Source organism: Mustelus asterias, chromosome 17 (genome assembly GCF_964213995.1).
Source record: "Mustelus asterias chromosome 17, sMusAst1.hap1.1, whole genome shotgun sequence".
In the NCBI taxonomy this organism is placed as follows: domain Eukaryota; kingdom Metazoa; phylum Chordata; class Chondrichthyes; order Carcharhiniformes; family Triakidae; genus Mustelus; species Mustelus asterias.
In genome coordinates this window covers 3,037,802-3,053,082 of record NC_135817.1, presented here as the reverse complement: position 1 = coordinate 3,053,082, position 15,281 = coordinate 3,037,802, and the positions used below count along the sequence as shown (strand labels likewise).

General features: G+C 48.4%; 1 protein-coding gene across 1 annotated transcript in view; it reads left to right on the top strand.

The window, feature by feature from the left end:
- LOC144506283 (H(+)/Cl(-) exchange transporter 4) overlaps positions 1-15,281 on the top strand; it is a 67,301-nt gene that overhangs the window by 39,349 nt on the left and 12,671 nt on the right. The window contains exons 4-8 of the mRNA XM_078232169.1: positions 2,727-2,914; positions 5,504-5,626; positions 7,924-8,130; positions 8,726-8,806; positions 10,295-10,840. Of these exons, the coding sequence (XP_078088295.1) occupies positions 2,727-2,914; positions 5,504-5,626; positions 7,924-8,130; positions 8,726-8,806; positions 10,295-10,840 (1,145 nt within the window). The remainder of the gene's footprint in view (positions 1-2,726; positions 2,915-5,503; positions 5,627-7,923; positions 8,131-8,725; positions 8,807-10,294; positions 10,841-15,281) is intronic.

Sequence of the window (15,281 nt, the reverse complement as noted above, 5' to 3'; positions counted from 1 at the left end):
AGGTTCAAGCCCCACCCCTGAGTCAGAAGGTCAGGGTTCAAGCCCCACTCGAGTCAGGAGGTCAGGGTTCAAGCCCCAGCCCTGAGTCAGAAGGTCAGGGTTCAAGCCCCACCCGAGTCAGAAGGTCAGGGTACAAGCCCCACCCAAGTCAGAAGGTCAGGGTTTAAGCCCCACCCCTGAGTCAATAGGATGAAACAGATCTCTCAAAATCTGTACAGTGAAACTTCGGCCCTCCACTCTATTATGGACCTTGCCTTTGTTCTCCTTTCCTCACTCAAACGTTTCCAACTTTGTCCTCCGTTATGATGAAATGATATAGACCTGAACCATTAGGCCAGATTCTAAAAATGGTGGATGGGACCCGGATGTGGAAGTTCCACCCTTATTGCTGACAGATCCTATTATCGCCGGCAGGGTGAGGGGGAGGGTGTCGCAATTCATACAGGAGGGAAATACAAACTCAGCCGCTTTAAATTAGAGCTGAGTTCAAACGGACCCCATTTTGGCTGTTGCAAAGGCCTTATCCCGCAGTGTGGGGAACATGGTTTGATGGAGTACACTTTTAAGGGCATAAAAGTTATGTTTCAGTGTCACGATCTGAAGTTTTAAAATGCCCTGCTCTTTAAACATTCACTGACAACTTGTATTTGTTAGAGTTCTAGAAAAAACCTCGGCTGGACTGCTTTGATTGACAGGCCATTTGGTGTTTGTTAGAAAAAAAATAGCACTGTTTACACAGTTTCTATAAAGCTCTTTTTTGACATTCCCCAAGGGCTATTCTCATGTCATTCTCCCAAGATGTGCAGATTAGGTGGACTGCCCTTGCTAAATTGCCCCTTAGTATCAGGGGGTCTAGCAGGGTAAATGTGTGGGATTAAGGGGATGGGGCCTGGGTGGGATTGTTGTTGGTGCAGGCTCAATGGGCCGAATGGCCTCCTTCTGCACTGTAAGGATTATATAATTCTATATAATTCTATTATGAATGCTTAACTGAGTTCCAGTAATGACTGTTGTCTCAACAGGAGATTATGATTTAACAGTTTGATTGACAGTTTAAGTATGCTATTAAAGAATTAGTTGCTTTGGTGTGGAGTCTGAATGTGCTTTTATTAGAAATGAACCACTTGAGATTTTAAAAATTTGAATTGGATTTATGAATGGGAGCTTTTGTCAATATCAAGTGTGTGTAAGTGATAGATGCATTGGATTGGTGTTCTTTTTAAATTTCCATGTGATGCCCAAGGTTGGAAACTGGGTAAATGGCCATGGAGATGGCATAGGATAATGAGGGGAATGGCAGATGGGTGGGTCAGAGATATGAATTGGCATTGGGGCCTGTGAAGGAGCATGGGGTGGGGATGGGAATGGCCATGAGTTGGCATTGAGCTGGTATGGAGGGTGTGAGGGCGAGAGAGCCTTGGGTGGGTCCTCGGCATTAGCCTGGGCCTCTGTGTTACTAGTCCAGTGACATTATCCCAAATTCAGATCTGTCATCGAACTTTCACAGCCCCGATATGCGCTTCACATAGTTGGGAGAATGGTTGTCGAAGGCAGTCTTTAGTTATGTGTTTATTCACATCTTTTTTAATAACTAAAAGTACTTAATGGTTCTTTGGCTCGTGTGGTACTTACCTTTGTTTCTGCCCCCTTATGTTCGTTAAAAATTCATTCTCAGGGATACAGGTGCTGGCATTACCAACATTATTACCCATCCCTAATTGCCTTTGTGAAGATGGTGGTGCCAATGTGGCCTCACTACTCCTGCTGAGGTATAAGAGAGGATTCTGCCCCAGCGACAGTGAAGGAATGGTGGTCCAGTGCCAAACTAGGATGGTACGTGTCTTGCTGGTTGTGATAGAATCATAGTATCCCTGCAGTACAGAAGGAGGCCATTCGACCCATCGAATCTGTACCGACCACAATCCTACCCCGGCCCTATTCCCATAACCCCACACGTTTACCCTGCTAATCCCCCTGAGACTAGGATCAATTTAGCATGGCCAGTCCACCTAACCTGCACATTTTTGGACTGTGGGAGGAAACCGGAGCACCCGGACAAAACCCACGCAGACACGGGGAGAATGTGCAAATTCGACACAGACAGTGACCGAGGCCGGAATTGAACCTGGGTCCCTAGCGCTGTTAGGCAGCGGTGCTAACCACTGTGCCACCCTCCATGATATTTCCATACACCTGCTTCTTATGGCCTTCCCAGACGGAAGAAATTGTGGGTTTGGGAGGTGCTATTGAAGAGATCTTGGCAAAGATGTGCGGGTTAGGTTGATTGGCCATGCTAAAAAAAAAAATAATTGCCCCTTAGTGTCCTGGGATGCGTGGATTAGCGGGTAAAATCTGTAGGGATATGGGGTAGGGCCTGGATGGGATTGTGGTCGGTGCGGACTCGATGGGCCGAATGGCCTCTTTCTGTACTGTAGGGTTTCTATTATTTCTAAGTTGCTGTAGTCCATCCGACAGACAGAGAACCCACTGCAGTCGTGGTGTGCTGCCCTTGGAGGGAATAGATGTTTAAACTGGTGGATAAGCGACCAACATTGTGGTGCCATGCTGGTAAAAATGCCAGCGGACCCTTGACTATCAGACAGTCTTACCCCGGAGTGCGAGCTCCCTCCGTTTCTCCCCATATCTAAAGTAGGTGACAGCTACCGTAACAAAATGGAGCGGCATTTGCTGGTTTTAATGTTGTGCTTTGTGCCTCGCCTGTTCAGGGACACTGGCTGGCGTGATAGATCTGGCTGTCGATTGGATGACGGATCTGAAGGAGGGAGTCTGTTTGGCTGGATTCTGGTTTAGTCATGAACAGTGCTGTTGGACATCGAATGAGACGACCTTTGAGGACAGGGACAAATGCCCTCAGTGGAAGACATGGTCAGAGCTTTTGGCCGGCCAGCCAGAGGTAAGGAATTTCCGGGATCCGTTTGTCTCTTGGACCGACACATTGCAACACACAATCGCAGCTCTGAGCTTCAAATGTAAGCTCAGGTGATCAGAGGGATGGGCGGGTTCCAAGGCAGGCTGGTTAGAAGGCCCGCCTCGATTCTCTGGGACCTCTACCCCTCACCCGGCCCCAATATCCTCCATTCAAGCTCAATATCAAGAGCTTCCCTGCACCCGCCCTCACAGCCTCTTGTACACTCCGTGCCAACTCATGCCCCACACACCTTACCCTCATGAGCCCGCATTCCCTCCATGCCATCTCATGCTCGCCCCACACACCCCCCATGCCAATTCCATTGCCACTTACACAGTATCCACCATGGCCAAACTTCAGGACCCATGTGTAGATGAAAAAAAATTCTAACGATCTAATACACTTCTCACTCTTAACACTTGAAAATGTAAAAAGACAACCATCCATAATATCCCTTCAACCTCAACTACTTAATATATCTAAAACACATACATCTATTCAGACCCCAAATCAAATATTTACGAAGCTTTAATAGATCTTCAAACTGCTAATAAAACTGTGAATTCTGAACCGCCTTCTATAACTCTTGAAACACAGCCAAGCATTCATAGTGGCAGAATTCTCTGAATATATGGTTTTTTACCTTGAATTTGTACCTTGATCTAAAAGCTTTTATAGTGCGGCACTCCCTCACTACTACACACCAGTGTCAGCACTCACAGTGTAGCACTCCCTCGCTATTATACAGCAGTGTCAGCCTGGATTGTAGCACTGAGCCCCAGGTGTCACCCAGTGGATTAAGAAGTATTGTGGAACAAGGAACCATTCTTGATTTTCACAGTGCTCTGATATGTGGAGTCTTGTGGCATTGTGGGTAGCACCTCTGAGTCAGGCGCTGTCATAAAGGTTACGTTCGTAATGTGCCCACATATGTTGGGCGGCACTTTCCAGCAGTGCTCTCTTCCCGAGGTCAATGGACCCTTATCATGGTCCGTGTCCCTCCTGCTACGATTCCCATGGCGGGAAAATTCTGCCCGTTGAGTGTAAACCTAAAATCCGTCCAACACACACTAATGGCAGCAGGTAGAAGTGGGAGAGATTCCTGGTCAGTCATGTGATGGTGCAGCACGGTGGCACAGTGGTTAGCACCGCTGCCTCACAGCGCCAGGGACCCGGGTTCAATTCCCGGCTTGAGTCACTGTCTGTGTGGAGTTTGCACGTTCTTCTCGTGTCTGCGTGGGTTTCCTCCGGGGGCTCCGGTTTCCTCCCACAGTCTGAAAGACGTGCTGGTTAGGTGGATTGACCCGAACAGGCGCCGGAGTGTGGCGACTGGGGGAATTTCACAGAAACTTCATTGCAGTGTTAATGTAAGCCTTACTTGTGACTAATAAATAAACTTTACTTTAACTGATGGAAAGCAAGTTGGAGACTATACCATCACCATCCATAACTCCAGACTACAACATACATGTAAAAGTGCATGTTGGCATCTCAACCTGGACCCCCTGTGTGAACAATAACACACCCCCAGAGAGGCATAGGCAGCTATATTGTTGTTCAGGATTGTGGATTGGAAAATTGCTGACTATATTTTGTATTTGTAGCATCCCTTGTAGCTTTACCAAGGACTTCTGAAAGCTACACTCCATGCATTCTGCAAATAACATTTAATTTGTATCTGATATTATTGGGGAGGCAATGCGTAGTGGTATTATCGCTGAACTATTAATCAGGAACTCAGCTGATGTTCTGGGGACCCGGGTTCGAATCCCGCCACGGCAGATGGTGGAATTTGAATTCAATCAAAAGAAAATATCTGGAATTAAGAATCTACTGATGACCATGAAACCATTGTCGATTGTCTGAAAAACCCATCTGTTCAATAATGTTCCTTTCGGGAAGGAAATCTGCTGTCCTTACCTGGTCTGGTCTACACGTGACTCCAGAGCCACAGCAATATGGTTGACTCTTAACTGCCCTCGGGCAACTAGGGATGGGCAATAAATGCTGACCAGCCAGTGACATCCATGCCCTGCAAATGAATTTTAAAAAAATGATAAATGTCTGGGTTATTTTGTCAATTAACTAATTGGTTGCTACAGTTAGTTGACAACTCCATTATCATTGTAACATGCAACTTCTAGTTTATTTATTAGTCACAAGTAGGCTTAACACCGCAATGAAGTTACTGTGAAAATCCCCTAGTCGCCACACTCTGGCGCCTGTTCGGGTACACTGAGGGAGAATTTAGCATGGCCAATGCACCTAACCAGCACATCTTTGGACTGTGGGAGGAAACCAGAGCACCCGGAGGAAACCCACGCAGACACGGGGAGAATGTGCAGAGTCCACACAGACAGTGACCCAAGCCGGGAATCGAACCCGGGTCCCTGGTGCTGTGAGGCAGCAGTGCTAACCACTGTGCTACCGTGCTGCCCTATGCTGATTGTAAGTGGATTTTAGTCTTTTTCCCATGTAAGGAATAGCCAACCACAGTTTTTGCATGGTGCGTATTGTATGTTGGAAACTAGAAGTTAAATGTAAGTACCCATGTCAATGTTTTTTATCCCTCAGGGTGCTAGTGCGTACATTCTGAACTATCTTATATATGTTCTTTGGGCTTTGACCTTTGCTTTCCTGGGAGTCTCGCTGGTCAAGATGTTTGCACCCTATGCCTGTGGCTCGGGAATTCCAGAGGTAGGTACCGCTCCAAAGAGATTCAAGCTGTGTTTTGTATTTCAATGCAGTGACCCTTTACCCTGCCATTGTTGCTGCTGCCTTCTACATCACAAAAACTATCACATCGAAACATAGAAGATAGGAGCAGGAGGAGGCCATTCGGCCCTTCGAGCCTGCTCCGCCATTCATCACGATCATGGCTGATCGTCCAACTCAATAGCCTAATCCTGCTTTCTCCCCATAACCTTTGATCCTGTTCGCCCCAAGTGCTATATCCAGCCACCTCTTAAATACATCCAAATTAAGAGATTGATTTGATTTGATTTACTATTGTCACACGTACTGGTTTGCAGTGAAAAGCATTGTTTCTTGAGTGCTATACAGACAAAAACATAAAAAGAAAATGGTGGAAAATCTCAGCAGGTCTGACAGCAGCCATGGAGAGAAAATAGAGCCAACGTTTCCAGTCTGGATGACTCTTCGTCAGAGCTGAGAGCAAAGAGAATTAGCGGAGGTTTATGCTATGAGGGTGTTGGGGGCGGGTGGTGCTGGATTGGGACAAAGGGAATGTAAATGAGGATACAGAAGGCTGAGAAGGTGCTGAAAATGTCCATTAAGTGATCAGAATGTGAGAATGGCAGAACAGAGGTACAGATTGTTAAAGGACTGCCTGAGGAATGTGGCAGCTGCCCTGACGTGTTGGGGAGCAAGGAGGAGTGCTGGAATGGAGGAGTGGAAAGATAGAAGTGAAAAAGAAGGATGATAAAATGGATGAATGAGATGAAATGAAATGGGATGAAATAAATGGAAATGGGGTGAAGGTGGAGGAGAGAGTTCATGCTCTGTAGTTGTTGAACTCAATGTTCATTCAGCTGTAAAATGCCCAATAGGAAGATGAGGTGCTGTTCATCCAGTTTGCGTTGGGGTTCGCTAAAACATTGCAAAAGGCCAAGGACGGACATCTAGACAGGAGAACAGGGTGGTGTGTGGAAGTGGCAAGCGACAGGACATTCTGGGTTCTGCTTGCAGATGGACTGAAGGTGTTCAGCAAAGTGGTCACCCAGCCTGTGTTTGGTCCCTCCGATGTAGAATAGACCGCATTGGGAGCAGCAAATGCAATAAACCAGATTGAAAGAGGTGCACGTGAAGCGCTGCTTCACCTGAAAGGGGTGTTTAGGACCTGGGATGGTGAGCAGGGAGGAGGGAAAGGGGCAGGTGTTACACCTTCTACGATTGCGTGGGAAGGTGCTGTGGGAAAGGGGTGAGGCGTTGGGTGTGATGGCGGAGTGGATCAGGAGAGAATGGTCACTGCGGAATGCTGACAGGGGGAGTGAGGGGAAGATGTGTTGAGTAGTGGCGTCATGCTGGAGTTGGTGAAAATGGTGGAGGATGATCCTTTGAATGCGGAGGCTGGTGGGGTGAAAAGTGAGGACAAGGGAGACCTGATCCTGGTTCTGGGAGGGAGGGGACAGAGTGGGAGCAATGGCCCAGGGGATGAGTTGGATTTGGCTGAGAGCCCTGCCAATCACAGTGGGTGGAGCGAGGGAGAGCTGGTGAGGGAGTGAGGGAGAGCTGATGAGGGAGCGAGGGAGAGCTGGTGAGGAAGAGCTGGTGAGGGAGTGAGGGAGAGCTGGTGAAGGAGTGAGGGAGAGCTGGTGAGGGGGTGATGGCGAGCTGGTGAGGGAGTGAGGGAGAGCTGGTGAGGGAGCGAGGGAGAGCTGGTGAGGGAGCGAGGGGGAGCTGGTGAAGGAGTGAGGGAGAACGGGCGAAGTAGAGCTGGTGAGGGAGAGCTGGTGAGGGAGTGAGGGAGAGCAGGCAAGGGGGAGCTGGTGAGGGAGCGAGGGGAAGCTGGTGAGGGAGCGAGGGGGAGCTGGTGAGGGAGCGAGGGGAAGCTGGTGAGGGAGTGAGGGGGAGCTGGTGAGGGAGCGAGGGGGAGCTGGTGAGGGAGCGAAGGGGAGCTGGCGACGGAGCAAGGGGGAGTGGGCAAGGCTAAGAGATTTTGGGAGTGAACTCTGGAGTTTTGGGCCTAAACTGTTGAAGATACCGCTGCGAATGATTGGGTTAAAAAATGAGGGATGCGAAAGGGAAGAACGGAGAAGATTGTGGGGGGTTGTCATGGACAGTTGACCGATACGTGAATTCAACAGAACCTGTCCTGACCTGTTTAAATCAGTTTTTATTTGATGTTGAACATTTTTCAGCTTGAAATAAATATTGGTTTGGTAAAATAATGAGCTACTTGTCAGCTGTGCTTCAGCGACGGTTTGTGATGTGTTTGCCTTCCTTTTAATTGACTTAAATCCAATCTTTTTCAGATTAAGACCATCCTTAGTGGTTTTATTATCAGAGGTTATCTGGGAAAATGGACATTACTCATTAAAACAGTAACCCTGGTGTTGGCTGTGTCGTCAGGCCTAAGTCTCGGGAAAGAAGGACCCCTGGTTCATGTGGCTTGTTGCTGTGGCAACCTCTTCTGCTGCCTGTTTTCAAAGTACAGTAAGAATGAAGGGAAGAGGAGAGAGGTAAGTGGTAACTTTAAGAATATCTCTGGTAATTAATAAAACAGAGCCTGGATGAGAGAGAGGATCTGTTAGGAACTGGAATGAGGGATTCAGCATCAAATGCAGATGGAGACAATGTTAAAGACCTGAATCTGATTCCAAGATGTATAGACGTTGGTAGAATGACTCCAAATGTTGGAATTGCCTTGACATAGAAGGTAAATGAAGTGTAGGCCATTCAGCCCTTCAAACCCATTCCACCATTCAATCAAGTCAAGGCTGATCTCTTCCTCAACTTCATTTAGCAGCCACTGGCTGATAATTCTTGACAACCCTTACCTGGGAAAATAAATCGATTCGTTTCAGTCTTGACAATGTCAACTCCGCGTCCACAGTCTTTTTGGGGAAGAGAGAATCCACTGAGAAATTAAATGGAGAGAGAGAGAGAGACGCAATGTGATGCATGGCCACGCAGGGGTACCTGAATGCATTGTTTATTGCCACAGGCAAGGAATTGGGAAGAACGCGATTAAAAGTGGGGGTTCGGATTGTGCGTTCATTTTACTGGTGGAAGTTCTCGGGCATTACGGAACTGATCTGTTTGTCTTTCTCGCAGGTACTCTCAGCTGCTGCTGCAGCAGGCGTCTCTGTTGCATTTGGTGCTCCCATTGGTGGCGTGCTTTTCAGTTTGGAAGAGGTAAAATACATTCCTGCCGAGAACTGTCATGTTAGTTGTTATATATTTAAGTGGCTGCATGATTGCTTTAAGGTCTCACGATTTGATGGTGATCTCACTGGGGCGTTACACAGGCTCCTGCTTAGTTTCATTTTCTACTCTGTCTAACCCTACCTTCCAACCTGATCACCTCCCCTTCCCTCACTTACCCGAGGGAACAGCACCCGAATTCACGGCGCCATTTCTGCATAGCTCGCTGTTGCCGTGGAAATAAAGGCTGAGACCCAAGGGCACCCCAGGTTTTACCTGGGGCGGCGCAGTGGTGAGCACTGCTGCCTCACAGCGCCAGGGACCCGGGTTCGATTCCCGGCTCGGGTCACTGTCTGTGCGGAGTCTGCACGTTCTCCCCGTGTCTGCGTGGGTTTCCTCCCACAGTCTGAAAGACGTGCTGGTTAGGGTGCATTGATCTGACCAGGCGCCCGAGTGTGATGACTAGGGGATTCGTGCAGTAACTTCATTGCAGTGTTAATGTAAGCCGACTTGTGACACTAATCATAGAATCCCTACAGTACAGAAGGAGGCCATTTGGCCCATCGGGCCTGCACCGACCACAATAGACCTAGCCCCTATTCCCATAACCCCATATATTTACCCTGACACTAAGGGGCAATTTAGCATGGCGAGTCAACCTGACCCGCACATCTTTGGACAGTGGGAGGAAACCGGAGCACCCGGAGGAAACCCATGCAGACACGAGGAGAATGTGCAAACTCCACACAGACAGTGATGAATGATAATTTAACCGTTCAGGACCAAACTGATGTCCCCTAATTTCAAGGCCAGGGAGCCAAATTATTGCTTTCTCCAATTGATGAATTGAAGCGTGTGTGAAAACGAAAGTGTGTAATATCTCTTCCTAGTCTGGCCTGAGAAGTCAGCAGGGGAATCACAGTATCTGCACTGTAACAACCATATGTAAGTCAGCAAGCTTCTTTTTTCAATCACAAGTAAGGATTACATTAACACTGCAATGAAGTGACTGTGAAATTCCCCTAGACGCCACACTCCAGCGCCTGTTCGGGCCAATGCACCCTAACCAGCAGTCCTTTCAGACTGTGGGAGGAAACCGGAGCACCCCGAGGAAAACCCACGCAGACACGGGGAGAATGTGCAAACTCCACACAGACAGTGACCTAAGCCGGGAATCGAACCTGGGTCCTTGGTGCTGTGAGGCAGCAGTGCTAACCACCGTGCCACCCTAGGTTTGATCAGTGCTGTGTATACTGATCTCCCACTGGTGCCAGGGCTGGTAGAATCCATCTCGGGTACCCCTGGGTTAGAGAAGAATGGACTGTCCTCTGCCAGCCAGTACAAAGCCGTTTGGGCAGAGATGTCACAATGGCCAGGTTTCCTGAGGAATCGAGTGAGAGAAGGGGGTAACTCCAAAGATTCTGAAGCAGGATAACTGAGAGAAGTGTTAATGAGGGTCAAATCTGCTCCTTGTTGCAGGTCAGTTACTATTTCCCATTGAAGACACTCTGGAGGTCGTTCTTCGCTGCTTTAGTGGCGGCGTTCACTCTGCGCTCCATCAACCCGTTTGGTAACAGTCGGCTGGTGCTCTTTTACGTGGAGTACCACACGCCCTGGTACATGGCCGAACTGGTGCCCTTCATCCTGCTGGGGGTTTTCGGAGGCCTGTGGGGGACGCTTTTCATCCGAGGGAACATCGCCTGGTGCAGGAAACGCAAGAACACCAAGCTGGGGAGGTACCCGGTGCTGGAAGTGATCGCCGTGACTGCTATCACGGCCATATTCGCCTTTCCGAACCAGTACACGAGGCAGAGCACCAGTGAGCTCATCTCCGAGCTCTTCAACGACTGCGGAGCGCTCGAGTCTTCGCAGCTCTGCGACTACATCAATGATCCGAACATGACGCGGCCGGTTGACGATATACCTGACAGGCCGGCGGGCCCTGGAGTCTACGCAGCGATATGGCAGCTAGCCCTAGCGCTGGTTTTCAAGATCGTTATCACCATATTTACCTTCGGCATGAAGGTAAGGATGGGTAACACAAGTCATTGTACCTTGAGCTGCCTTCACTGTATGTATGACCCTAATCAGCATGGGACTAAAAAAAAAGTTTATTTATTAGTCACTGTTACTGTGACATCCCCCTAGTCGCTACACTCTGGTACCTTTTCGGGTCAATGCACCCTAACCAGCACGTCTTTCAGACTGTGGGTGGAAACCGGAGCACCCGGAGGAAACCCACGCAGACACGGGGAGAACGTGCAGACTCCACACAGACAGCGACCCGAGCCGGGAATCGAACCCGGGTCCCTGGCGCTGTGAAGCAGCAGTGCTAACCACCGTGCCGCCCCAATTTACCAATGTGAGTTTAATATTGAATCCCAACTGGTTTAAAAAATAGGCCGGTGCCCAGCGAGGGAGTGTAAATCTCCTGACCGCCATCCTGTGATTCTGACTGGAAGCAAGGACTGGATGGGGAACCTGGTTATGTTGCCACAACTCTAGGGCGGCAATGTTACTTCATAACCAGAGAGTCCAGCGGAACGTGAGTTCAGATCCCACCTACCCTTTCCGGAAGGATAGGTGGTTTTAGTTCAGATGGGCAGCACGGTCGATGCAGGCTTGGAGGGCCGAAGGGCCTGTTCCTGTGCTGTAATTTTCTTTGTTCTTTGTTCATTTTGAGAAATTGAGTTCGGTTTAAGACAAAAAAATCTTCCAATCAATCTCTGGCATCAGTAAAACTTGAAAATGAGGCCCATGTTTCAGAGAACTGATTATTTTTAAGTAGTATGCAGGCGCTCATTGTGAGGTGAGTGAGTGGGTGAGTTGGGGGGCAGGAGTGTGGCCTTTGGTTTTATTCATTTAAGGGATGTGGGTGTCACTGGCGAGACCAGTATTTATTGCCCATCCCTAGTTGCCCTTGAGAAGGTGGTGGCGAGCTGCCTTCTTGAGCCCCCTGCAGTTCCTGAGGTGTGGGTACACCCACTGTGCTGTTAGGGAGGGAGTTCCAGGATTTTGACCCAACAATCCAGTGAGAGAAGGGTGATATATTCCCAAGTCAAATATCCAACAAGGAATGTCTTCAGAAGAGGACAAACTGGGGAGAAAAGTTGGGGGAGTAAATTGAAGAGAAGCTTGCGATTGATTCACTATGCAGTTAAAATCGCAGTCAAAATAACAAATGTACGTTGTGGAGTACGAGTAATATCCTCTTTCCACAAGGTTTGTGGGATGCCTTTTCCTTTGCTATCCTGACTGAAACTGGGTAAGAGAGCGACGGAACTTGGGGGTAAACTCTCGGGTGTTGGGCTAACATTACCTCATGTTCAGACCTTGAATTTCCCCCTCTGTTGGTATGAGCTGCTGTCCGCCATTTCTTGCCTGCCCAAAGTGGAATGAGCTGAGGTGTGCAGTTTAGGATACTGGCCCATTTCCTTCCCATCCTTCCTTAGTCCTGTCACCCCCTCAGGCCAGCAGGCAAACCATACAGTAGGCCTCGGCTGCTACCAGGCAAGGCCTCACCTGGCGACGGTGTACAAAGAACAAAGAAAATTACAGCACAGGAACAGGCCCTTCGGCCCTCCAAGCCTGCACCGACCATGCTGCCCGACTGAACTAAAACCCCTTACCCTTCCGGGGACCATGTCCCTCTATTCCCATCCTATTCATGTATTTGTCAAGATGCCTCTTAAAAGCTTCCACCACATCCCCCCCGCAGTGAGTGCCAGGCACCCTCCACCCTCTGTGTAAAACACTTTTGCCTCATACATCTGCTTTAAACCTATGCCCCCCTAGTAATTGACTCTTCCACCCTGGGAAAAAGCTTCTGACTATCCACTCTGTCCATGCCCCTCATAATCTTGATGACTTCTATCAGGTCGCCCCTCAACCTCCATCGTTCCAGTGAGAACAAACCAAGTTTCCCCAACCTCTCCTCATTGCTAATGCCCTCCATTCTGACACTAATGGGCAATTTAGCACGGCCAATCCACCTAACCCGCACATCTTTGGACTGTGGGAGGAAACTGGAGCATTCGGAGGAAACCCACGCAGACACGGGGAGAATGTGCAGACTCCACAGAGACAATGACCCGAGGCTGGAATTGAACCCAGATCCCCGGCGCTGTGAGGGAGCAGTGCTAACCACTGTGCCACCGTGCCGCCCTTAACGCGAGGTATGCTAATGATGTTTAACTCTGCTGTGGCGTCAGTAAACAAAGCAAATCAAACCGAATGTCTATCACTTCTTCCAGTGTAAATAATACTGGCACTCCAACTTCTGTAGATGGGTCGTCTATTCAGTTTAACTTCCTTTTACAGATAGAAAAAAACATTGCAGATATTAAGTTGTCTGGACAGCTAAAGTTTGCAGACCGTTTTATTTTAACCTTTATGGCAATTTAAACATTCTCCCCGTGTCTGCGTGGGTTTCCCCTCACAGTGCAAAAGATGCGCAGGTTAGGTGGATTGGCCCTGCTAAATTCTCCCTCAGTGTCGCAGGATGGTTAAATGGGGTGGATTAGCCATGGTAAATGCAGGGGGTAATGGGGGTAGAGCGAAGGGGGTGGGCCTGGGGAAAATGCTCTTTCAGAGAGTCAGCGCAGACACGATGGGCCGAATGGCCTCCTTCTGCACTGTTGGGATTCTATGGTTCTAACATTGATGGAAACAACTGCTTGTCCAGATTGTCTCCAGTGGTGGCCAAGTTTGGATAATGTTGCTACACAAGTTTAAACAACTATTCAATCCTTCTGCTATTTATCCAATCCGCAACAAATATAAACCAGTGATAAAGAATAAGCTGGGATTAAGTGAATTTTACAGCAGCAGTATAACCATTACGCAGGAGGCTGTCTAATGATACTGCCAATAAGACTGATGGAAAGGAGGTTTTTATCATCGGGGCAGAGAAGGCGAAGGGGGGGATTGAATAAAACTGTTCAGAATGACAAGAGGTTTCAATAGAACAAATAGTGAGAAGTTGTGCTGACTTGCGGAAGAGCGGTAAGCAGGGGAGAAAGATTTAAGATCATTCAAGATTATGAGCGGCATGGACAGAGTGGATAGTCAGATGCTCTTTCCTAGGGCAGAAAAGTCAAGTACTAGGGGACATAGGCTTAAGGTGCGTGGGGAAAAGTTTAGAGGAATGTATGAGGCAGGTTTTTTACACAGAGGATGGTGAATGTCCAAGAACCGGATGGGAGATGAGAGGAATTTCCTTCCACACAGCGAGTTGTTGCGATCTGCCTGAAAGGCAGTGGAAGCAGATTGAATCGGAACTTTTAAGCGGCACTTAGATATATACTTAATGCGCGTTATCAAACACGAGGCTAGATGCTCGGGAAATAAAAGGCTTTTATTTACTGTAATGAAGCAGCCAATAATTATATACACTATCCCAGACTGAAGGGGTCCCAGCCAGAGCAGGGACTTTTATACCTCTCCCAGGAGGCGGAGCCCGACTGGGATGTACCACAACACGACAGTACAAAGGTGTAACAACCCCACCCTAACCCCAACAGCAACAAGTAGCACAACCCAACAGTAACATATGTACATCCTTGTCGTACTGGCCAGACCCTGGCTCAGTACTATCCAGTGGGAACCAACGATGGTTCAGCACAATACTTGAAAAGGAATAAAAATTGTCAGGCTATGTGAAGGGGTGCGGTCTATTGAATAACTCTTTCAAAGAGCTAGCACCAGCACAGCAGGCCGAATGGCTTCCCTTCATGCTGTACAATTTGAGATCATTTGAGGCCTGGCTCCTCCCAGAGTGCAGGAAAACTCAACTGCTTTAATTATCTTCTGCTGAAAATGGAGGGTCTATCCTTATACCTAAGTTATAGCTGAACGCCTAAAGAACAGTACGGCACAGGAACAGGCCCTTCGGCCCTCCAAGCCTGCGCCAAACATGATGCCTGCCTAAACTAAAACCGTATGCACTTTCAGTATCCTTCCATTCATGTGTTCGTCTAGTTGCCCCTTAAATGTCACTATCGTACCTGCTTCCACCACCTCCCCAGGCAGCGCGTTCCAGACATTCACCACCCTCTGTATAAAAAAACTTGCCTCGCACATCTCCTCTAAACTTTTCCCCATGCACCTTAAACCTACGTCCCCATGTACTTGACCTTTCTACCCTAGGAAAGAGCATCTGACTATCCACTCTGTCCATGCCGCTCATAATCTTGTAGACCTCTATCAGGTCACCCCTCAACCTCCGTCGTTCCAGTGAGAACAATCCGAGTTTATCCAATCTCTCCTCAGAGCTAATGCCCTCCGTACCAGGCAAGATTCCTCAGGGCTTTGGCTTGATGAATATGTAAATGTTCATTTAAATCAAGAAACAAATCCATGGCTTGGCCTTATTTTGCTGGATGCTGAGTTGATGGGGCGAACCAGATTTGAAAGGAAGTCCAAGAACACAAGAAAATCAGCCATAATTCAGCCCAGAACAAGCAGC